At 49.8% G+C, this 24,559-nt stretch overlaps 1 protein-coding gene across 2 annotated transcripts in view; it reads right to left on the reverse strand.

The window, feature by feature from the left end:
- Col4a2 (collagen type IV alpha 2 chain) overlaps positions 1-24,559 on the reverse strand; it is a 142,551-nt gene that overhangs the window by 98,720 nt on the left and 19,272 nt on the right. For both annotated transcript variants that reach the window (XM_006981330.4, XM_006981331.4), the window contains exon 4: positions 1,115-1,195. In XM_006981330.4, coding sequence (XP_006981392.2) covers positions 1,115-1,195 — 81 coding nt within the window. The remainder of the gene's footprint in view (positions 1-1,114; positions 1,196-24,559) is intronic.

Consider the following 24,559-nt stretch of genomic DNA (forward strand, 5'->3'; position numbering starts at 1 on the left):
GTGGGGGGGTGAGAAGGGCAGTGGGGGGTGAGAAGGGCAGTAGGGGGGTGAGGTCACAGCACTTTGCGGACAAGTGTGATACTGTCAAAAAAATACATGTTGCCTAGTGAAGAACAGGATGCACATACACCTTTTTAAAAGGTATGCAGTAGCTTATCACTGTATGTACCAGAAAGTCTATCTTTCCGGAGAGATGGCTCAGTGGTAAAGAGCATGTGCCGCTCTGACAGAGGACCCAGGGTTCAGGCCCAGCACACACGGCTCACAGCTGTCTGTAACGCCCGTTCTAGGAGATGTGATGCCCACGTCTGGCCTCTGTGAGCACTGCACACAGGCAGTGCACATACATACATGCATGCAAACACTCATACCCATAAGACAAAAAATAAAATATTTAAAAATTAACCCTAAAAGCAAAGCACCAGTTTTAAAGGCAACAGAGCAAAAACAATCGCCCGGAGACTGAAGGGAGATGTTAAACTTGCTGCATGGTGGTGACCTTCTTGCTTGTCTGGGAAATGACCCTCATCAAGCACACTCAGGGCGTGAGAGATTTCACAGGATTCCTGTCCGTGGTGCAATTCCAAAAGCTCTCAAAGCTCTCAAGTTTGCACACACCCCACTGCATTACTGGGGTAACCATGATATATATATATATATATAACCATTATATATATATATATATATATATATATATATATATATATATATATATATAAAACATAGCACGCTTATAAAACATTTGCATATATAAAACATGAGTCTAGGATATCGCTGTATTAGTCACACACACATACAAATTAATCTTAAACAATCTTGTGCCTGCACTGAACAGTACCAGAGTTCTCTATGGTTCCTCCCTAAACATCTCCGGTTTGGGTCCCCAGCGACTCTGGAGCCAAGGCCCCCTCCACCCCCCGTGGCTACTGTGTTGGTGTATACTCATCACCATGAGAAATCGGAAAGGAGAGTGGTTCAAATGGAGCCCATTTTGTGACGTACTGCACGATGAAAGGGAACCGGTTGTACTGTGTCATAGTACAGCGCGATCGAACTGGGTAACTTAAGGCACTTAAGTTCAAACAGCATCAAGAAATACTAGGCTGTGACTTACCCGTGCTCCTTTCTCGGGGAAGCACTGGCAGCCGCCGCTGCAGTCTCTGCCTCCGCACGGCACATCCGACTTCTTCACCCCCTGCAGAAACCAGACAGAAGACAGAGTTTACTTACGAGTGGCATCGCAACCCGCTGCGAGTCCTTCCTACGCTAACATCATCAAGCCGTCGTTCAAAATGGTCCACAAGCCCAGCTTAGAACAGACGCGGGTTCACGGCAAAACCGCACGGAAGGTACAGAGTCCCCACCACGTGATGTCCCGAGCATGCGCCGTCTCACTGCGGGCTGCGTCCCACGCCACTGCGGCATGCGTGTTGCCGCCGGTGAGACAAAGGTACGACCTTGTCCCAGCAGCTCACGGGGGCACAAGGGTTTGCTGCTGGCACAACACACACACACTCTGCAGGCGACAACGTTCTGGAAAAACCTGCTGCTTCCAGATGCTGAGCCAGGAGCCCCCCGCTTGAGGGTCAGAGGAAACGTCCCTCAGACCCAGGGCTGGGCAGGGAAGCAGAATCCCAGGGCCCAGGAGGCAGGCAGATCCTCAGTGGTCTGGAGATTCAGGGCACACTTTGAAGGCAAGTGACCCATGGGGAGGGGATGGCATGACACTCCAACTCCTACCAAGGAATATGGATGAGGCGGATGAAGGAGGGGCTTGTGAGGAGGTAGAGCTCGCCAACACACCTGTTGGCATGATACCCCAACAGCACCTGCAACTCAGATGGGGTGCATGGGCAGGAAAGCTGACCACCACCACCCCATGCTCTTTGTGGCAAGGAGGAGAAACCGAGGAATGAGCCTTTCCTAAGTGCTGGACTGGTTAGCTGCTACCTTCTTGAGCCTCCAGGGCCTGGGGTTGTTTTCTGGCCTCCTCCTCTCTATCCCAGCATGTCTGATGAATGAAGGCTGCAGAGCCCGGGTCACGTGACCAGGAGCCTGGCCTTTCCCTTTCTGACCATGCCCACAGAACACAGGAAACGGTAAGTTGACTCCCTTCTTACTAGTCAGCACCAGCTGTGGTCCCCACACCGTCCCCCACAGATGGGTTAGTGCAGCGCTTCCCCATGCTGGAGCAGGACAGAGCAGGAACTCCGTCTGTTCCATCTTGGCCACACTCTGATGCCATCCAACCCACAGAGTCCAGACGTTGGGAGTTACACCCAAGGGACCTTGTAATTGTGTACGGTAGACACAGTTAGCTCCTATCATTCACTCAGCCAAACTTTGGGCAAGTGGGCCCAGTAGATGACAGAATCCCTCCCCTGTCAAAAGGTTTTAACCACAGAATTAAAACTTATTTACACACTTACACATTTCTGTGTCCCTGTGAGTTGGGCCAGTGCACACGGGGAGGTGAGTGGACACAGGAGGTGTCTGTCTCCTTCCATTATGTGGATTCCAGGGACTGGACTCAGCAAGTGCCTTTACCTGATGAGCTATATCTCACCAGCCCTACCGCTGAGTTTTCACTCTGGGTTAAGCCTCAAAGACTTAGAAGGTCACTGGGAGATGTAAGTCTCAGCACACAAGCCTGCCTTCTGGGTGCCTATCCTAGGTCCCCCCAGTGGAGATGCCCATGGTACCGCCATGGACCTTCACATGTCTTACACAGCCCGGGTTTCATGTCCATGCTGCACTGGGTGTGGAGGCCACCGTAGGTGTCTGACTCAGCACCCTCTGGCCACAGTTCACCTTGGGGATCTGCAAGCCCTCAGGCTCTTTTTGTTCAGACATAAAAGTTTTCTTGTTGGCTGAGCATTTTCGAGCAAGGCCTCACTCCACAGCCCCGCAGTTGGAACCCTGATAATAATTCTCTACCTAATCTACTGTCCGGTGAATTCCAACAAAGCCCAACATTCTTGAGTCTTTTAAGAAGCAATTCCCCTGGAGCTCTTTTTGAGGTAATAAAACAACAGGAGGTCCATGGTGTAAAAGTAAACATATATAAAATCAGTGTGCCTTTAAAATACACACATCTATGTTTTTACCAGTTCTTTGTGGCTTCAGTGCGTATATCCACTGTGGCTCATCAAGTCCATGTTTTAAAGGTGGGATTTCTACAAACAAGGTACACACTGAACTGTCGGTTTCCTAGAAGGGTGCTGAGGCACGAGTCTGGCTGGGCCGACTTACTACATGTGACTGTGACCTGACTAGACAGATATCTTGCCAGTTGCCCTGCATTTACCAATGATTCACTCAGTAGTTGTTTGGAAAGCACGGGAAGGTGTCAGTCTAAAAGGGGAAAACCTATGTTCCTATTCTCCACCTGGTGCTTCCCATGGTATTTGTAATTTCGATTTGAGAGCCACTTGCCCAATCCCTATCTGTAAATCAATGGTTGAAATGATTTTAAAGGGTTTCAAATTGATTCAAGAGGCTCTCTAGTCTGAAGGTTAGGGTGGTCCCTGGATTGAACTGTAGAAATGAGCAGTACCAGCTGGAGCACCCTGTCTCATGAGGTGGGAACCAAACACAGTACTGGGAGGAGGCCCCTTAGACACCAGGCCAGTTCTGCCATGGCCTTCCCGGCCACCTCACCTGTCCTTCAGGGGTTCTCTTGTGCATTCCAGCCTCTACAAGAGCCCTCAAGACATCAAGTGGAGTGTCAGGTTGCTAGGACCAACAGAAATATTGACACACTGGGGCAGGGCATGTGCTCCAGACAGACTCTTAGAGACCGGACATGTCTCTGGACTCTGGACTGCATTCTCCCAACAGGAAGTGGGGCTCTGGAACATTCTCAAGAGGTGAGTGCCTTCCTGAGACTATGGATGAGAACAGAGGGGAGCTTCTGTGTGGGCTCTGTGCCTGGACACCCACCCCCTGCTTCAGAAGGAACGTCCAAAGCTCACACAATCCCCACCCCTCCACGCTTTGAATCTGAGTCTTTATTCCATTGCTCAGCATTATTCAAGGTCAAATCATGATCCTAATGCTTAACAAGTACTTAATAAAAATGGCGGGCTCTTCCCTCTTGACCATCTTGGGAGCCTGCTCACTATCTCAGGGATGGAGACCATCCTGGACTTTATTCCCATCTTCACAAGAGTGAATTCCCCCCCATATGGCTTTTTGAGTCCTCTCCAAGCATTTTACATTTCCCTTTTGACAGAATCACAGGTTACAACAAGGATCCCAGGAGTACCTGGCCAATAAGCGGCTGAGATGGAGTTCCTAGGTGGGGCTCCCAAAGGCTCACCATGAGCGGTGGAGGGCACACATCCATTCAGGGGAGCAGGACAGACTCTGCTTAGAGGAAGTTCCCAATCCCACGGTGAGAACGACTCAGGCTGGTAGTTACACAGGAGATCCACAGAAGTGGCCACAAGATCTCCATCCCTGAGACCCGCCTCACGTGTTTATGTCTGCTCTGAAGTTGCTCCTCCCTTGAGATTCTTGGACTAGTAAGGAGCCTGTCTTGTGAGCTGGCTGTACTGTGAGAGACTATCTGGCACTCCAGCTGCAAATTATCTGGATGCTGCAAGGATGGCTGGAGCCAATCATCAGCTTTCCCTTGACAAGGTCACTCACTCTTCTCTCACCCATGGACTCACTCGTGGACTTACTTACACGCTCATGCACACTCATCCCCCACTCACACATTCATATGCAATTACAAACTCGTTCACACGTATTCTTCACTCAGACTTAAGCACCCTAGCTCACCACGCTCAGTCACTCGCTCACACGCACCAGGGGAGGGGATGTGGCTGCGGGGTGGGGGAGGGGACGTGGCTGTCAAAGTGGGGGGAGGAGGGGACACTAATGCCCACTCATCGTCAGCTTTGGACATATGCTCTAGTGTGGAGCCCCAGGAATGTGGAAGTAAGGTTAAGTCTGGAGCCATGAGACTGAGCTGCATGTAGCTTCCATAACAGACACGCAGGAGGCTGGCTGTGCCCATAGGAGCCATGAAGTGGGGAATATGCCTGCAAACAGTTCCCTGGAGCAGACCGTGTGGGCAGCCAAGAGGAGAGGAGATCTCCACAGCCCTCAGAAGGCCGAGTAGCACAGTGGTGGAGATGCTGGGTAAGGCTGAGGAGGAGGGATCTGGAGGTGGCTTCACAGGATAAACGGGAAGAGGGAGAACAGATTAGAGACAGGGACTGTCACCCAAATAGGTCACCTCTAAACGACAGCTGTCCTCCCACTGCCCCTGAGACCCGGAGTGTGGATCTGGAGCCAGCCGGGAACACAGATAAGAACCGCCACAGCCGCCAGGAGGGGGTGGCACATGTCTTTAATCCCAGCACTCGGGAGGCAAAGGTGGGTAGGCAGGCAGATCTGGGAGGCCTGGTCTACAGAGCAAGTTCTGGGACAGCCAGGGCTACACAAAGAACCTGTCTTGAAATAAATAAGTAAGTAAATAAATAAATGCAGACAGACAGACAGACAGACAACGGCCACAGGCCTCCTCCTCACACCATTTTCAAGTCCAACTTGCATGCAGACCTTGTGTGCAGAGGCGCCCGAGGAACAGCTAATGGAGGAATGGACCCTTCCATGGCTGCACCAGTCCCAACATGACTGATCTCATCAATGAGCGGGCCCTTCGCCGGAGCAGAAGACTCTCCTCCAGGTTTAGTGGAGTCCCTGGCCAAGTGGACTCCGAATCTATGCATCCTAGGAAATACTTCTTCAATCCTCCCTTTGCCCTGACCCCGTCATCCCCTATGGGAATTGAGAGAATCTTGGAGCGCAGGTCTCAGACACTGGATTTCCAATCAATGTAGCAAATGAATTTCCGTCGCCTACCTTCTTAAATACCACCTTTTAGGGCTCTTCTCTCTCAGCTGAGTTTTACCCCACCCTGACTTGGTAGCCAGCACAGTTGCATGGCTGAAAGTCACAGGACTTGGATTGACCCGGACCATGTAGCACAGGTAGCAAAGTGAAGCTAAGCAGCATTTTGTAGAGGACTCTGATCACCCTGCACGTGGCTGCAAGTTTCTAGAACAAAGGGCAGGCACTAGGCAGCATTTCTCACTTGACTTTTTTTTTTAAATGGGATTTTTCCCCACTTTGGAGTCTTTCTTAATCTTGACACCATTACTTTGTAAAGATCTAAGCCTTCCACATCTTTATCACGTTCATCCTGGATAACCCCCCCCCCCCACACACACACACCACTCTGGATGCATGGTCTGGGTTGTTGTGAGCTATTTGCTTAGGGGAGACCAGAAGTCATAACACCTTGTAAGGAAAGGCAGACTCCAGCTTCCTGAACCAGGCTCCTCTCAGGCTCCAAAGTCATGCCTCAAGCTGCTGGCTCTCTGGTTCTGCCATCTATAAATGGAATGCGGCAGGGTTGGACAGAGATAGGTGCTAGCAGCTGCCAGATTAAAAGCACATCCGGTCCCACAGTTCCAGCAGCTTAGGGGCACTGACCAGACAAAGTATCATGTTGCCTTCAGCAGGGACAGTGTCCCACCAGACAGCCGGGAAGATGTTCCTCCTTGCCTGGTAGAAAGGGTGTGCTCAGTCCCAAGTGTCACACGTCACTCAGCTCCTCTCGGAGACACACCAGCACTGATATTCAGGACACTGAAAGTTATCTTTGAATAAGAACTTGAATACCAGAAAACAGAACACACAGAACGCACAGGGGATTTAGAGGTCTTAGGACAATCTCTCTAGCTACTTGTGCAGACCAGCCACGGTCAGAAAGGGCATAAATCAACGGAAACGCACCCAGGTCCCTGCAGATGTGAGGACTATTTAAAGCTGGCACACCATATGTGAATGAAAGGAGAAAATGCTGGCTATTGTTTCTGACTTGCATATAAAAAAAATAATGATTACTCAAATTTATATGAAGATCCAAGAACAAAACTCATCTGTCCTAAAACAAAGAATATTTTGTCCTCCACATGTTCCAAGAAACATCTTGTCCAAGGAAGTACTTTTAAGCCGGTACACCTCCAGCCAAGAAGAGCCGCTTTGAAGGGAATTTAGAGATATCTCACCGCCGGTCACCCCCACCATCCAACCCCACCTCCTCTGCAGAGGAGTCGCGAATGGCTGGGTCTGAGCAACCTACGAGGTAAGTCTTTCTGTCTAAGGTAACATGGCCCCTCTTGCAGGCAACACATTCTATACAAGCCGTTCTTTTGTCACAATTCCAGTCAAGCTGGGCGTTTTAAAAATCTCTTTAATCCACCAGCAGGCCAGTTAAGGGGAGAGAGCCAACTTGGGAACAAGGTTCCCAGTAAAGTTCTATTAGTTTATCAAAACAGGAAATATAAGCCATTTCCGCACATGCAGCTTTAGAAATTAAGGAAATAATTCCAACATGGTATTAGCAAGACAAGGTATATGGAAAGGAAATGCAAATCGTGGCGGCACACACAGTGGGCGGCCTGGAGGTCCAGCCCGGCTCTCTGCCTTTGTTTAACACCGTCTGGGTCGAGTGCAGCCACTCTGAAGCATCCTGAAACCATTGCCAGCTCGGGAGCAAGGCAGATGCTGACAGAAATGCTCACCCGGGGGACCAACAGCCTGGAAGGATGGCTCACCACCAATTCCCGGGTGGTGTGGCCACTGTTGGCCTTGTGCGTTCATGGATGGGAGGTCTCAAGGGGAAGGGAGAGGTCAGGCTGTTCTGAAGAACGAGAGAGGCAGGAGGATGGAGTGCTACAGAGTTTCTAGGAGGATGGCCATGGCCACAGGGGTGCACCTGTGCTGGCCCAGGTGCGCACCTGTGGAGCAGCACACCTGTTCCTATCCTTGTCCCCATGGCAACGTATCTGTAAGCCTCATCTGAGTCCTGGGGAACACCATGCATTCTGGGAGGTAGAGGCGGGAATGCCAGGAATTTAGGTTCAGCTTCAGCTACATAGCCACCAAGGCAACTCCAGGCTGATGCTTTCCAAACCTGATTTGCTTTCGACAAGGCAACATGAGACGCCATTGCTGGTTGTGGGGGTGTTGCTGAGAGCAGGAACCTGACATGGGAGAGGAGCCTTTCAGAACGGTTCCCAAGTTACATCATTGATTCTAATGGCTACAAGGGCTAGCTGGAAGACTAGTGGGCTGGTGGACCTGAGCATGAGGAATGGCAGACACACACACACTGGGTAGGGCTGCTGAGACTGAGTGACATGGAAAAGGACAGTCTTTGTGGAGAACGCCCTAACCTTGCTGAACTCCAAGCTGAGGCCAGCCACTCACCCTCCCACAGGAGCTGAGGACTGACTGAAGGCTTCTTAGAGACTCTTAGCTGTCCAAGTCCAGGGTCATTAACATCAGACAGACAGCCTAGCTTATGGGCCTGGGGCTGCAGACGCAGGAATGAGAGCTGAGCCCCAGCCAAGGATGTGTGAGCCAGACACTGCCTCAGAAAACACCTAGCCTAGGGCTAGAGATGATCTCAGGTGTGGTGGGCGGGACTGCAGGTGGAGACAAGCGGGCTTTGGGCATAGGGAGGAGAGGGGAACTTGGCATTTCCTGTCACACATGCTTATCCTGCCTTGGGCTGCTTCCTGTTTATGCTTTCCCCTATGGAGGCAAAACCCACCTGAGTGTGTCTCCTCTCTAACAGGTAGGAAGGCGCATTGCCCTGCTGCTGTGGGCAGGGAGAAGCCCATGCAGGCGCTGATGCCTGACAAGCTGCCTCTAGCCTCCTTCCTGTCCAGAACCACTCCTCCCCTTGCTTAGGAGGGCAGCTGGGTCACTACAAGGCGGCGTTGAGGCTCCTTTCCTGTGTGGCTCCATTAAGTGCCCGGGTGAGGGATTTGGAGAGCTTCATCTCGAGTCATCTCATCCAGAAGGTTGGAACTTAGGCAGCAGAGCCAGGCAGTGGACCTGGGGAGAGGCTGCTGGGAGGAGTCAGGAGCCAAAGCTGGTGACCAAACAGGTGTGGCCAGCTGCAGTGGAACTGTTGTAGAATATCATTTTAAGGTGTGTTACTTTTGTTTATGTTGCATTTGCTTAACCCTGTGAAGCTGTGTTACTGTGCCTGTCTAAAACACCCGATGGTCTAATAAAGAGTTGAACGGCCCATAGCAAGGCAGGAGAGAGGATGGGCGGGGCTGGAAGGCAGAGAGAATAAATAGAAGGAGAAATATGAGAGGAGAAAGAAGTAGCTAGAGAAGGAGGAGGACATCAGGGGCCAGCCACTCAGCTACACAGCCAGCCACTGAGTAGGAGATAATGAAAGGTATACAGAGATAGAGAAATGTAAAAGCCCAAAGGCAAAAGCTAGATGGGAAAAGTTAAAAAAAAAAAAAAAAAAGCTGGCAAGAAACAAGCCAAGCCAAGGCCAGGCATTTATAATTAAGAGTAAGACTTCATGTGTGATTTATTTGGGAGCTGGCGGGCCCTCCCAAAAGAGTAAAAAATATGGAATGGAGCAAAGAGCGAGCACAGAGCCTGGAAAATGGCAGAAATGCAGGTGGCCCAAGGGGACACTCTGACTGTAGTATGAAATGCCTGCATTTATTTCCATACCATCTATTTTCTTTTTTCTTAAGATTTGATTTTTGTTATCTTTAATTACCACGGATTCATGAGTGTATGTGTGGGAGTATGTGCCCGTGGGTACAGGTATCCATGGAGGTCAGAGGACTCCCTGGACCTGGAGTTGCAGGCAGTTGTGAGCTGCCAAACATGGGTGCTGGGCACTCAGGTCTTCGATCAGAACAGTACGCACTCAATTGCTAAACCTTCTCTCCAACCCATCATCACATCCAATATCTGAATGCTGTTGTCCATTGACTTCCTTTTTTGTTTGTTTTCTTGGTTTGTTCTGTTTTGAGACAGGGTCTCACTATGTAACCTTAGCTGATCTGGGGCTCCTTGTGTAGCCCAGACCAGCCTCAGACTCACAGAAATCTGCCTGCCTCTGCCCCCGAGTGCAGGAATTAAAGGTGTGCTCTACCATGCCTAGCGCTGGTTATTTATTTTTATGCCTTTTAATGATGTTTGTGTGAGGTATGTGCATGCAACTGTAGGTGCCTACGGAGGCCAGGGTTGTCAGATCTCCTGGTCCTGAACTTACAAGTGGTTGTGAGCTGCACAGTGTGGGTGATGGGAACAGAACCAAGGTCCTTTGCAAGAGCAGGAAGTGCTCTTAGCTGCTGAATCATCTCCCCAGCCCATCCTTAGATTTCTAATTCCTGCTGACTTCCTAAAATCCATCTTGTTACCTGCCCCTTATAATTGCTATGGCAACATGGTCGATTGCTTAGGCAACTAAAGACTTATTTTCATTGCAGTTTGGGTAAATGTGTGACTCTGTGGCCAAACTCCAACCTGAGCAAGGGGACGGGGCTGGGTGGTGGTATCATGTTTACCTGCCTCCAAGGGCTAACTTGAGCTGAAAAGTCTCATCAGGCAAGACTGTGTCCTTTGGTCCTGCTGGAAGGAAATCCCACTGCACCCTCCTTTTAGCCCCTTACCCCAAACCTGCTGTTCTCAGGAGCATGGCTAGGCAGGCAGAGTTCCTGCTGCTGTCCTCAGCACACCGGGGAGGCAGGTCTAACCACTGGTCCCAAGGTCCCTCTTGCTGATGATGTCACACAGCTGGTACTATTCTGAAATCTTCCATACACACTAGGCACCCTGGGGGCGTTGTTGTATGTACGCATAGCCAAAAACGACAGGCTCAGATACCAGTTCCTCCTATCTGAAGCCATTTTACTGATTTCTAGAAGTTTTTTGTCGGGTCTGTCAATGGACCAAGTTTTGAAAGGCCACCTCCTTCTGTCCCCTCCATCTCTTAGACTGGTACCCTTCACATCTTCCCTATCGCCACATCTGGCTGGTGAGTACTTCTGGTAAGTCCTTTAATTTGGAGTCACCTCACACACTGCTCCCAAGACAAAGCCTGCTCCATGTTTACCCACTCAGATCCTTGCACTCTTATTGGTCTCCGGGCCGCCCTTACCTCTCCTACCACCTACCACCTTGGCTCTGCACTTCCTCCACTTTCAACGTCTCCTTCCTTTCTCAGCTCCAACAGAGCACTTCTTGAAATATTTTCCCACAGTGATGGAATGTCAAGGGTTTTAAAGGCACCTAGCATGCACACCCCTGACTCTGCATCTTCCCAAAGGACGTGTACATGCTGTTCCTGTCCCCAGCCTGGAATGTCCTTCGCACCCCACCACTGTGTGCAGTCAAGACTCCGTCGGAACAGCCACTCATGCTGGGGAAAAGGAAATCAGCACACTGGCTTCATTTCCCATCCCTACCCGTCCTTTTTAGGCACCAGGATTTCTGCTACAACACACCACATGACTGTATCTGAAAGCTATTCACGTTTCTACTGCACACAGCAAAACCCGCCAGGCACGTGGGGAAAAGTGCTGGGCAGAGCATGCTCCTACCCTCTGACTTCGTAACTAGGGCTCTAATAAAATTAACCCAATTAAAGTAATAGCAGAGCTTAAAAGACATGGTAACCTCCCAATAATAAGTTAAAAATAGCACTTTGTTAAGAAAAGCACAGACATCGTGTAAGAGAAGGAGTGTGAGGAAGGTGGTGACTGGAACATGGAAGAGAACAAAGCTAATATTCCCAGCACCTCTGGGAGGGCCTGCAGCAAGACCTGATGAGACAGTGGCTGTCCAGGCCAAGGCAAGAAAAAGGACATCAGGACCTGACATCATATGTACCTACATGTGTCACATCCAACTTCAGCTCCCGTGAACCTGCCTTCATGTGGGCCAGACCGAACAGAAGACACCACACGTGAACTGATGCTACCTACCGACTGCCCGTCATCAAGGATGAAGTAGAGAGAGACGCTCTCTAACAAAGCAGATAGCCCGTGATGTAATTTGCCACACACTCGCTGGGTAGGTGTGGAGAAGGAAACTGGCCCCTGTGATACATGCCCGGTTTGGGCTGTGGACAGTGGTCATGTTGTAGTCTGAGGCATGCTTGGTCTGCCTCAGTGTTGAGACTAGTCAGGATCGTGCAGCCTTCATCCCAGAGGCTCGAGATGTAATTACAGGTAGAAGATGTCTCAGGAGTGTCACATATTAGATCCAGAATAAATGTTCTTAAATATTTGTTATCCTGAACATGGGCTGTTCAGCCAGAGAGACACAGTCTACTAAGACACCATTTAATGGAGGCATTACCTCACAGCCTACCTACACTAAATTCTAATTATTTATATGGCATGTCAGTTCTTAGTGTTCTCTGGCCAGGAGTAAAAATGTGCATGTTGGTGTTGGCATATAGGTCTGAAGTGAATACTTCACATTGCTCATAAAAGAGAAGTGGACCTATCCTTGAAGCTGTTTTCTCCCTGAGAAATATGCCTACCTGATGAGCTTGGTTCACTACCCTCTGGCCATACATTTTGCGAAAGATCTGAGAAGAAGAGAACGGGAGAGACTGAGCAACGCTCCGCACAGTACAATAACATTTCTGTTCCGTGCACCGGAGACTGGTCCAGGCACGGAGTGCCTTGGTTTGTATTGGCATGTAAGGAATGGTAGAGGCCCTGCCTGGGCAGGCTGCGCTTTTGATATGCGTAGCTTCACCTTGCAAACCCTGTCCATGTCACGGGGGCCCCTGGGGCCGGTGGAGCTCTGACACGAGAGCAGAGCTGTTGGAAGCACCTGCTTGCTTGCCTGGCTCCTGAGCTGTGGTTTCTGCCTTTTCTCCTGTGTATGCCTGGCCAAGGTCACCAGCCCTGGTGGTGTTTGGAAGGGCATGCGTATGACTTCACACTTGAGTAATGACTCAGGATTCCTTTGTTGTGACCTCATACTCCTTAGCAGTCAGCTCGTGAAGCTGGAAGGCCTGTGGTTAGTCTACTCTGAACTGTAGGAGGGTGGGTCTGTGGGTCAGGGCGAGAGTGCCCATCAGACGTGCCCAGTGTGTGTGGCGTGCTACCGCTGCTGTGGGAATTGTCCACCCAGACACCCACTGATCATTTGTGTGCACCTGTATGTGCAGGTGCACATGCGTGTGTGTTCATGTGCCTGTGGAGGCCAGAGATTGATGGTGATGTCTTTCTCAGTCCCTCTCTACAAGTTTTGAGACTGGGTCTCTCCCTGCCTTACCAATTCTGCTGGATTACTGTCTAGGGAGGACCAGGGATTCTCCTGTCTCCCCCTTGCCAATACTGGGATTACAGGAATTTAGCACTGACTAAGTCATCTCCCCAGCCACCGTCCCAACAGTCACCTTTGATTCCTGTTCTCTTTGCCCCCTTACCTCCTTGTAGAGGGCTTGGCTTATTTTAATGTTCATTGGATGCACCCTTAGATCCCAATGTTATCCTATACACGGAGTTGACCCTGCTGGCTTAGACCCGGCTTTGTCTGCTGACCCTGCTGATGGGGCTTGTTCAGAGTCCAAATGCACGATCTCAGGAATGAGCCTGTGTTGAGAAGGTCTGCACTGGGGCTGCGGAACTTCAGGAGCTATTTCTGTCTACTCTCCTGAACTGGTTCATGGACACAGGAGACTTTCCCAAAGTCCTCAAAGAGGGGCCCTGCATCCAGATGGGGCCTCCGGGGCCACCAGCTGCCTGGTGTCTTTGCCCCGCCTGGGGTGTCCAGTTGGTCCATCTCACAGCAAGGAATACGGTCTGCTGTGAATCAGGCCGCACTTGGAGGAAGGTATGCCAGCCCAATGGCCCTGCAAGAAATACCCGCTGTCCTCCAGTCTCCTCATCTGCAGGGCACATAGCATCTAACATCTTCCTATGAGCCTGGAGAGAGAAGAACCCACCAGAGTGTCTGGGCAGGGCTAGCTGAGGCAGGAGGCCTCCACGTTCAAGCCTTGATCTTGGTTTATTCCCACTCACTGAGGCGCGAGGCCACTCCATTCCTTGCTGAGAGCTCAGAGCAGGTGACATTTCCATTATCCAGAGAGTTTACTGTTTATGGAGACAGGGGGATGTTCTTCACTCGATGGCCTACATCTAACACTCACGAGTCTATACATAGCTACTGGAATTACCATGAGAAAGGTAGTATCTTCATCCTAAGTTCCCCCTACTGCTGTTTTCTCTGGAGTAAGATTTTGAGAAACATTTAGCGTGTTGATTTATCCCTAATAAATAGGCCTCTTGGTTTTTTCTTTAAGAAAAGGGAGCTGTCTCAGGCATGGTTTGTGTGGCTTAATTGCTGAACCTTGTCCCTAAGGTCAACTAATAAGCCAGGGTCTTTGGCGACCCAAGCCAACACCCCTATTTTCTATGTATTGCTATGAGCCCACGCTAAAAATTCATGAATACTGAGCAGTTCTCTGGATGTACCCAAAGCACCCTTATCAAACACAAACAACTAACATGCTGGGTCTATAAACATCCAAGAGTGGGCTTCCTCAAATACTCTAAGTGATGTCATCTGGCCCTTCTTTCATATCCGTTTTTATTATGTTCCTGTCCTTTCAAAACAGACTCTGTACCACAGTCCCACAAAAGCCAGGAAATGTCACCCCTGGCAGCCGCAGACCTGGGAGCAAGAGGAAACTGATAAACTTCAAACACCTCCAGCCCGGGAGGGAGGAGCTGGGCTCTCACAGGGCAGTTTGGTCTGGTGCCCTCCTACCAAGCTGCCATCTCTTCAAAGCGGGAATTCTTGCTTTCCCACTGGAAACTACCACCAGTTACCCCCACTCCCAATGTCTTCTCCCGAAGAACATCCCCAAACGTCCAAGAGCCAGGGAGCCCAAGTCACAAGGTCCCTGGCATTGTCCCAGGGGGAACATTCACACTCCACCTGAACCAGACACTCAGCCACACAGAACAAGCATCACGGGAGGCCATCGAGACAGACAGACACCGGCACAGGGGACATGGTGACTCTGACCCTATTGTCTGGATGAACTTCTTGCTTTACTGATGCCAGTCATGTGTCCAGTTCCTTCTATATGGCGGGTATTGCTCGTTGATCCAAGGTGGTATTCTTTGGGCTTGGGTTGTCACATTCTAGCCAAGAAGCCCAGCACAGAGATTTCTGGACTATGGTGACACCACGTCACAAAGCAGAAGAAACGGTGCTTTTAGGGGAGTTGGTGTGGAAGGCACAGATGGAGGAGAGTCCGTCTAGTTATGTCTGAGGGATTCTCCTCACAGCTGTAGTGTGAGTCTGTGGCTTGGACCCAGTCTGCGCTGGGTTCTGCCTTCTAGGCAGTGACATCACTGTTCCTCCTATGAGCAGGTCCAGCGGTAGGTCTCGCCTGCCTCCTTCCTGACCTTGACCTTGCCATGATTCAGCACTTCCTTTCACCCAAATCTCCACCCAGGGAGGAAGCCACTGCCAGGAACTGCAGCTCCCTCACATACCATAAATGTCCAGGCTGGGTGAGCCTGCCTGACCTCTGCACGTATGCTTAGGTCTTTCCCTTAATGGACAATTTTCCTTTGCTCGGTAGCAAGCCCCAGGCAGATGAAAGGCCAAGGTCCTTAGAAGTCTGTGCCAACGGTGCCCCTGAGATCACACAGTAGATAACCCCGGGAGACCAGAGGACCAGGGAGGTCAGAGGATGTGCGTGGTGTACATGCTGGAGGGGCTTTTCGGTGACTTAGCAGTCCAGGCTACAGGGAGACGCCCCCCTGGCCCCCAAGAACTTCTTCAGTTTTCTTCATCCCTTTCCAACTAGTTGTGACAAAGCATCCGGAGACTTACAGAAGACCTCTCTTCTGGTGGAACTGTCCTGAGGACTGGACTGGTTCCTGGGGTCATGGGGGTGAGGAACCCTTAGGATGATACCACTCAAGGAACCAGAACCCTGGGTTGCAGAAGGATGTCAGGGTGGGCTAGGGGACAAACCCACCCCTTCCTTTCTTTAGAGGAGTCACAGCATGTAATCCTGGCTTTTTATACTCCCAGGGCTCTCAAGGCTCTTGACCCCTTCTCATTCAGTTTCTTTACATCTTCAGAAGGAGATGTCTTTGAAAGACTGTAGTCGACTTACAAGGATGGTTGCTGGTTTGGAGGCAGCCACACTGAATTGTATCTATAGCCTGGGCTGCCTGTGACATTTGTTGACCACTGGACTAGAGGTCTTTACACTCGGGAGTCATGAAACTGTCTTACCACCAACCTCTCCCATCCCTCCCAGGACCCAGCCATGCTTACCGTATCATGTAGGCCAAGACAAACCTAATCATTGTACATAGTATTACTTGATAGGAGTTTGGGGAAACACTTGGAAACCTCACACATTACTGGTAGACACCAACTCTTCTTAGTCACTGTTCAGTCTCTGAAGAGCTATGGATAACCTGTCCTTGGGTAGGAGGCCCCCAGACACCTTCCTGACTTCTCCTTCCACCAAACCTGATAAAGGGCCATTACGGTCCAGGCTCCGTCTAAACCATACGGTTCAGGCCCCAGCACTCAAGTTTAAAATCAGTTTGGGAACTGGTAAAGATGACTAATATGCCACACCCCATGTTGGTACATGATCTCACTAGATAGTCCAGCCAGACTCTCCTCAAACTTGTAACTCTCCTGCCTCAGCCTCCTGAGTGCTGGGATTGCCAGTTCTTTCTTAGTGAAGCTTGATCTTGGGATCTTCTTTCATTGTCTGTGTCTTAGGCCAACATGATAAAAACAGAGGCTGATGCACAGCTACCTAGACCAGTGGTTCTCAACCCGTGGGTCGCAACCCCTTTGCAGTTGAATGAACCTTTCACAAGGGTCGCATATCAGATATTCTGCATATCAGATACTTACACTATGATTCATAACAGTAGCAAAATTACAGTTATGAAGTAACAATGAAATAATTTCATGGTTGGGGGGCTCCACACCATGAGGAACTGTATTCAAGGGTCTCAGCCTTAGGAAGGTTGAGAACCACTGACCTAGACTATCTGATGGGAAGCAGCAGCAGCAAAGATGTGTGAGCCCTGCCGGGCTTCAGAGGCACAGAAACTACATGCTATAGACAAGAGTTTTCTCACTGAGTGCCAAGTGTTTAAACCCCTTTTTTCTCCAGCTGGGAAACTTACAGTGATTGCCTTGTGATGTCTCTCCTCCTATACTCTCTTTTTAGTGATTGGATTTGGTCATCTTGAGTAAGCAATGATATTCTGCATTAAAAAAACAACTCTCACTTTTTTTTTCTACTCAGAAACAAAACAGCTGAACTTCCTCTGAGCTCCATCTCAGGCTCATCTCTGCAAGGTGGTACCCTGAAGGGGTGTTGCTAAGCAGCCAGCCCCTCATCTCCACCGATGGAATTAATGGCTGCTGATGGTCTGGTCCACAGAAGTAAAGGCAGATTTAGATCTGCCAACTACTGGCTGCCAATTTCTCCCCCAGTGTACCGTTTCATTCCTTTTATGGGGCATACAGCTCTCCCAGAAACTGTCGTGTGGTTTCAAGACCAGAACAAAGCCCCAAACAAAAGCCTGGCCTCTTATTCAGCACGTCCTACAGGCTAGCAGCCAGGACCTGGGGCTGGGGAGGCCAAACAGGATGGGGATGGAGAAGATCATGTCTTCAGGGCACAGAAAACAAGGCACCCTTGCAAAACCGAGGCTCACAAGTCAGGAAAACAATGTGTCATGGTTTGGGTCTGAGAAAGCCCTCTCAGGCTCATGTGTGGAATGCCTGGTCCCCATCTGGAGGCACTGTTGTGGGAGGCTGTGAAGCCTTTACAATAGGAGCCCTACCTGGGGAAAGCAGATCACCAAGAGCAGGCCTTGGAAGGATGGAGGCTGGCTTCCACTTCCTGTTCTCTATGATGTGAACAGGTTCCCTCTCCTGCTCTGGTTGCTGTGAACTGACCTGGACCAGGTCTTCCTGCCCAGGTACTGTGCTCAGTGGTACAAAAGGAACGAACACACACTTCCTCCTCAGCTTCAGGAAGGGCTGCCCTGCACGATCCCCAATCTCACACGTTTGACCTCTGATGTGCCCACTTCAGCTTCTGCCAGAGGCTGGGCTTGGAGCATGTGCTGGCTGGACTAACACCAGCTCCCTTCTTGTCCTAATGGAACAACCTGGTTCAGCAGCTCCTGGCAGCCCCGTTACTCTTTGGAAAATCACTTTTGTTTTATCCGCTCTCTTCTCGTCATTAGTTTCCCATGGCATTTTGCTCTTTTTGCAGTTCATGGTGGACAAGCCCTACGGCACTGTCCTCTGATGGGCTTAGCTGAATACTCCTTCACTTAAAATTATGGAAGACTTTTGTGTGTCCAAGTATCTGAGCCAACTATGGACATGTTTACAGAATGTAAAACACATAAAAAGCTGCCTCAGCAAGGACTCATGACGTTTGTTTAAAAATTAGTCCAGGACAATTCAGTAGCAAATAACTACACAGCGATAGATGGCCCATTTGGAAGCGTTTCTTGTGGTTCTAGAGGCACAAAAGAACAGTAGCTCCAGGGCTTTGCCACCATGATGCTTCTTTAGAAGCATGTCCTTTGATGGTCACATCTAATTGCCAAGACATCAGTAAAGCGCTGATGCTGGAAATGAACTTGGGACCCGTCTTTGGTATGTGCTCCCACACTGAATCCCAGCCCTAACACTCGAATCTTGACAGACGAATGCTTGCTTTTTCCTAAGCTGCTCTGAAAACTGATAGGGACACCCTGTGTCCCCAGAGAACACACTGCAGGGACTCCCTGAAATATCCACACATGACTACTGCTCACAGGTGCACATCAGAACTTCTGTTATAACTGGCAGGGGATCCGGCAGGGGATCCAAGGGATGAGTGCAGAGGCCACATCATTGCCGAGTGTGAAATCCTGCTCGCTAGTCCACTATTTACAGCTAGTCCACCATTTACAGCGGGAGATAATCCTCCTCTGCTCAAGGCTTCAGATAACTGAGAAGTTGAGGTCCCAGAACCAGGCAGTCTTGGGGTGATTCCCGGGACTCTCAGAAGGATACCCCCTTCCTCCCCGGGCTCCTCTAGGAACCCTGGATGCAGACAGGAGAACACTCATCTTCCCCAGGACACACAACAGCTGCAGGTTTTCTCGTCGGTGTGACATAGCACACTCCATGGGTATAATCAGGGTGACTTGGCTGGTGGTCACTGGGGTCAGAAACAAAGGCAGCAGAAGCCAGCCCAAGCTGGCACCAACAGCTCCAATGAGTACAGCCACTGTGCCAGCCTCCACGGCCACTCTCTAAAGTGCAATCTGCTTTAAGGACCCCATAAAAACTTGCTTGTTCAACTTCATTTTGATATTCACTTCCCACTTTTTTTTATTCATCTTTTGCATGAATAGCACCATTATACTCAGCCCCCCTGAGCACGGCATCATTATGGCTCCCTACATGCTCATGAAGGGTTGGCTATGCCCAAGACACACAATCAAACATATTATCAGAGAGTCATTAGAATATTTTCCAGGAAAAGAGGAAACGGTCAACTCTTAATTCTCAGCATCAATGTTCCAGAATAGTGGAGAAAATAATTCAGAATGGCCCGGAGGAAAAAAAGTTAATTAAAAAAACAGCCCAAACTGTCTGGGAGCATACACAGATGCAAGCAGCTGTAGGCTGAAAGGAAGAGACACAGCCCAGCGACCATCTGGGGGCAAGAGTGAGAGTGGTATTGCCACCAGAAGAATAAAGAGCCCAGCATAAGTGGGCAGACAGCTAGGCTTGCATGGTAACCTTTGAATTTTGTTTGCCAAAGCCACCCCTTTCCCACCCCTACTTCCCATATGTGGTCTAAAGACAGTGAGTTAGTACTCACCAATGAAGTACTAAGCCAGAAGAAAGGTGTATACAGTAATGTAGACTCGACACCCAGCCCCGGGGAAACAGAGGCAGAAGAGTCACAAGTCCAAAGCCGGTCCAGACTACATAGTGAAATCATCTCTCAAAAGAGAAATAAAAATTCCTTCCTAGTTTTTTTTTTTCTTCAAGGGTACATGTCACCCCCTTGGAGGTGTATGCCAAAGTCCCGGTGACAGCCATGGGGGTAAACGGGACAGAACCAAGAACTCATCTGTCGCCTTGAGGGACCAGAGAACCTAAGAGTGCCACAAAGAGAACTCTAGTGGCTTGCATTTGAGAATGGGCAGGTGGCTGCTCCCTGTGGGGCTGGTCTGATGTGAGCAGAGGACACTCGGTCACTGGTCGCTGGTCTTCCTATTACACCTTTTTTTATAGAGCTGAGATGATGCTCTGTAAAATGTCTCACTCTTATTTTCAATCCTCCTGCAACCAAAGCTTTTCATTAGCCATCCTCTCGAAAATGATGCCTGCTTGACATTTATGGCAGGGATGCTTTGGGATTTTCTCAGCCATGCTCACAGTATTCCGTAAGAGGGTCCTGCCCAGGCTCCCTAGATTACACATCTACCGAGCAAGGGAATGAGTTTGTTTAGCTGGTAAGCATCTCAAAGGCGTGTTGTGGATGCCATGGTGGGTAAAGAGGAAAACAGAAGTCTTCTCCACTTGAGAATGGAAGCTGCTTTCAGATGCGGACATTGCCATGGATCTGCCCTCTTGTGCTGATCTCTGTTGTGCGGTCCAGGAGAAAGGCTTTGGGACAGAGTCCTTGGCATGCAATTCTAGTACCTTCTGATATGTGCGCAGCAGCAACACTCACAGAGACAACCAAACTCAGCAGGGCCTGCGTGACTGACAAGCCAGTCACAGCGGCAGCAGCTGCTTCAAGATCCCCGCCCCCCTCAGAATTTCACATTTGAGCCTCAGTGCTCCCGACTGGCTTCCAAGGAGAGGCACGTTAGCGCTCAGCCATGGTGTGTGCTACCCAGCTCCACAGAGGCCAACTGCACGTCTGTCTCCAGCATCATCCTAGGGCTCTGAGCTCAGGCATTTACTCATGCTGCAGATAATAAGTGAAAACAGAGTTGCTTCAGTCTCCGAGTTCTTAGAAGGCATCAGTCATAGCTTTCTCCTCGCCCGTCTAGGACCTCAAGTCCACCCCACATCCAGCCATGCAAATTCACTTATTCCTCGCTGTGTCGCCAGACACTGCAATGGTGGAAGGAACATGGGAGACAGGCAGCTTGAGTGATACCTGGCACCACCAACTTAACTTTCTGGGCCTGGTTTCCTGGTCAGCTGAATGAGAACAGTGTCCCTACTTCCTATGGCCGCAGGGAAGGTAACTTGAGGTCATGTGCCTGAATCACCTAGTCCAGGGCCTCCGTCTTGATAAGAACTTATCTTGGAACAGAACAATGTAATTATTTATAGTCAGAGCTACGCAAAGAAGCAGCTGTGACTCTCTGGAAGGCCACAACCCAGGCACAGAACACGGCAAAGGTATTCTGGCCTACCGTGCTCAGGAGCCCATAGGGATCATGTTGTGTGGGGGTGGTGAGACAAGACCCCAGGCTGTGGGCCACCCCTCCCCAGGACTCGCCAGGGAGCCTGCTGCTGTTAGACGGACTTATTGGTCTGGCCCTCCAGTCAGGAAGTCTTTGAAGAAGAAAAGGTGCTACAGGAAGCCACCCCTGTGGAGGGACTGGAGAAGGTGTGGGAGCCTGTAGGCACAAGATCAAGAGCAGAGGCTCAACAGGGCGGAGAGTCACTGCACACTGCCACCTGTGGAAGACTCAGGTGCTGGGGGACGGTCTGTGTGTCAAATTGCTCTGATTGGTCAATAAATAAAACACTGATTGGCCAGTGGCTAGGCAGGAAGTATAGGCGGGACTGACAGAGAGGAGAAAAGAAAGAACAGGAAGGCAGAAGGAGACACTGCCAGCCGCCACCATGACAAGAAGCATGTGAAGACACTGGTAAGCCACGAGTCATGTGGCAAGGTATAGATTTATGGAAGTGGATTAATTTAAGCTATAAGAACAGTTAGCAAGAAGCCTGCCACGGTCATCCAGTTTGTAAGCAATATAAGTCTCTGTGTTTATTTGGTTGGGTCTGAGCGGCTGTGGGACTGGCGGGTGACAAAGATTTGTTCTGACTGTGGGCAAGGCAGGAAAACTCTAGCTACACTCAGGACTTGGCATGGCTGGATATGGGGTGGACATGAGGTCCTAGACAGGCAAGGAGAAAGCTATGAAGCCTTCTGAGAACTCGGAGACTGAAGCGACTATTTTCACTAACCAGAAGCTGGTTCTGTGAAACACATTTCTTGCCTAGTGGCAAGGCCAGTTAAGGTGAAAGAAGGATAGGCAGGTAGGGAGGTGCCCACAAGTGGCATCTACAGTTAGGACAGTCCCAAGGTCAGAGTCGGGGTGACCTGGGACCCAGTCATCCCACCTGGACCTACCCATTCCAGAAGCAAGCCCTGCAAGTCCTCAGCAGGCTATGATGCCTCCCACACTCACTTCTTACTCGGAGCTCTGACCTATGCAACCACCATTGGAATAGAACTTCTAGAAATATCACTGTGTGTTTAGGTGAAGACCTCCAACTGAGCTTGGCAGTGGGCACCACTGTTCCCAAAAGTCAGCAACACTCTCGAGACTACTGTTGACGTCAGAAATATGATATAAACCAATTACTCAGAAAACCAGCTAAGACTGGAAAGATTCCCTGGTGACCTTTCAAAATCAAACTCTCAAGGCCAGCAGGTTGTAGCATGAACAAAGAAAGTGATTATCCTGTGCAAAGTTTATGCTAAAAACTCCATGAGTCCATATCTTAGGAGCTCATTTCTTGCCTTCTGTAAATCATGCTCGCATTGAGGAAGACCCCAAGAAGACACAATGAGTGTTGAAGTTGATGAGGACAAAAGAGGAGAAGAACATGCTCTGTTAGAAAGTGTCCTGAGAAGGGAGATGTCACATTCTTCACAGCAGCATGAAACATTGGCTTATGTTGGTGTCAATAGGTCCCTAGTGTGTCTCTCTGTATTTGAATCTCTGACCCGACCTTAGAGACAGACAGACTTAGAACACTGTTTCCAAAGCCACTTTCTACTTGAAAGGAGCCCAGAAAGCCTCTGCTCTGAAAAGATTGTAATGCCCTCGTCCATGCCTACGGGAGAACTCTGTGTAGTGTGCCCACGTTTGATAAGTACTTCCTGGTTTAATATGGCTAAGACACCGTAGCCAGTGCAATAAGACAAGAAGTAAAGTCCGTGAACTAAAAAGGAGCCAAGCACAATTTCATATAAAGAAAGCATATCGGAACCTCTGGTAAAATTCTAACAGTGAGTGGTTTGGGAAAAGCAGTAACCATATAGAGAGATTCTTGAGTTGAACTAGATCAAAACTGAGGAGTCAGGGTCAGCAAGATGGCTTAACAGTGAAGGCACTAATGACTTGATTTTGATTCCTGGGATCTACATGACGGAAGGGGAGAATCAACTCTCGAAAGTTGACCTCTGACCTCCATATGCTCACTGTGCTACCGACGTGGATGTGTGTGCTGCTTTTGGTCATGGTGTTTATGACAGCAACAGAGAGGCAAACTGAACCACCGACCATGGGGCCGTGGGGCTGGGTGAGCTCTCCTGTCTCTCCTGTCATTATAGCAGTCTAAGGGAGGGAGGCCAAGGTGGCCATGGGTGTGGTCCCAGTCAATCTTCCTGTGGTGGACTGGATCACTACATGGTGAACACACAGGAGATGATGAACTCCTCATGTCTTTCCAACATTTTCCAACAACATGGAAATCTCAGATGAGAAAAATGGAAACTTGGTGCAGAAGAGAATCGTGGAAGGCTGGGGGTATCTAATCTACCCCCCACGCAGAGTGTCCCCTCTGCGGTCACAATGAAGCTGCATCTCATGGAGTCGGGGATGTTAGAAACAAGAGCCACCATGCCTGGCTTCTCGATGCTAACAGCTCCCCTTGGCTGTGGTGCGGCATCATCCCGACTCTTTATTGCTATACTTTAGGCTCAGTATGAACCCATCTCTTAAGTTGGAAAAGGCAGAGATCATTCTAGAAGAAAATCACTTCAGTGAATTTCCTTTATTTAAAAAAAAAAAAGTCACATGGAAAAGACAATGACAGAGTTGACCCCAAGAGAATCTGGACACACAGGATTTATTTCAACAGCATTTCTCCAGGAGTGATTTCAGGCCGGGGTCAGAAGGATGTTAGCCACACCCAGAGGAATGCCGTGGGGAAGCTCCTAACCGGCCTGCCTGTGGCTTGATTACCAAGCTATTTAGAGAAGAATCAGTCAGCCAAACTAGGTCAAAATCTGCAGCCCAACGGGATACTGGTAGGAAGCCAGCAGGGACCTGCTGGGGCGGAGGAAGCTGCCTGAGCTCAGCTGTAGGTGCGTATGGAAGGCCAAGCCTTCTTAAATGTAGGAAGGGCTTGGGAAGGCACCTGGGCCTCTAGATCAAAGTGGTGGGACTTTGGGGCGGGGGCAGTGATTTCAAAAGGGCAAGTGGATGGAGCTCACGAACCACTTGGGTAAACAAAGCCATGCACTTGGCTTTGAATCACAAGTGGCTCCCAGAAACAGTGGCCTGAGGAGGTTTTGCCCTCTTCTCTGAGCTGCCCCATGACTGGGGACAAGCAGCTGGGTGGTTCAATAGACTTCAGGGGGATTTGCCCCAATCAGACTGACACTCTGGCTGGGAAGAACTTGGGC

The sequence above is a fragment of the Peromyscus maniculatus genome, chromosome 17, assembly GCF_049852395.1.
Source record: "Peromyscus maniculatus bairdii isolate BWxNUB_F1_BW_parent chromosome 17, HU_Pman_BW_mat_3.1, whole genome shotgun sequence".
NCBI classification, from domain to species: domain Eukaryota; kingdom Metazoa; phylum Chordata; class Mammalia; order Rodentia; family Cricetidae; genus Peromyscus; species Peromyscus maniculatus.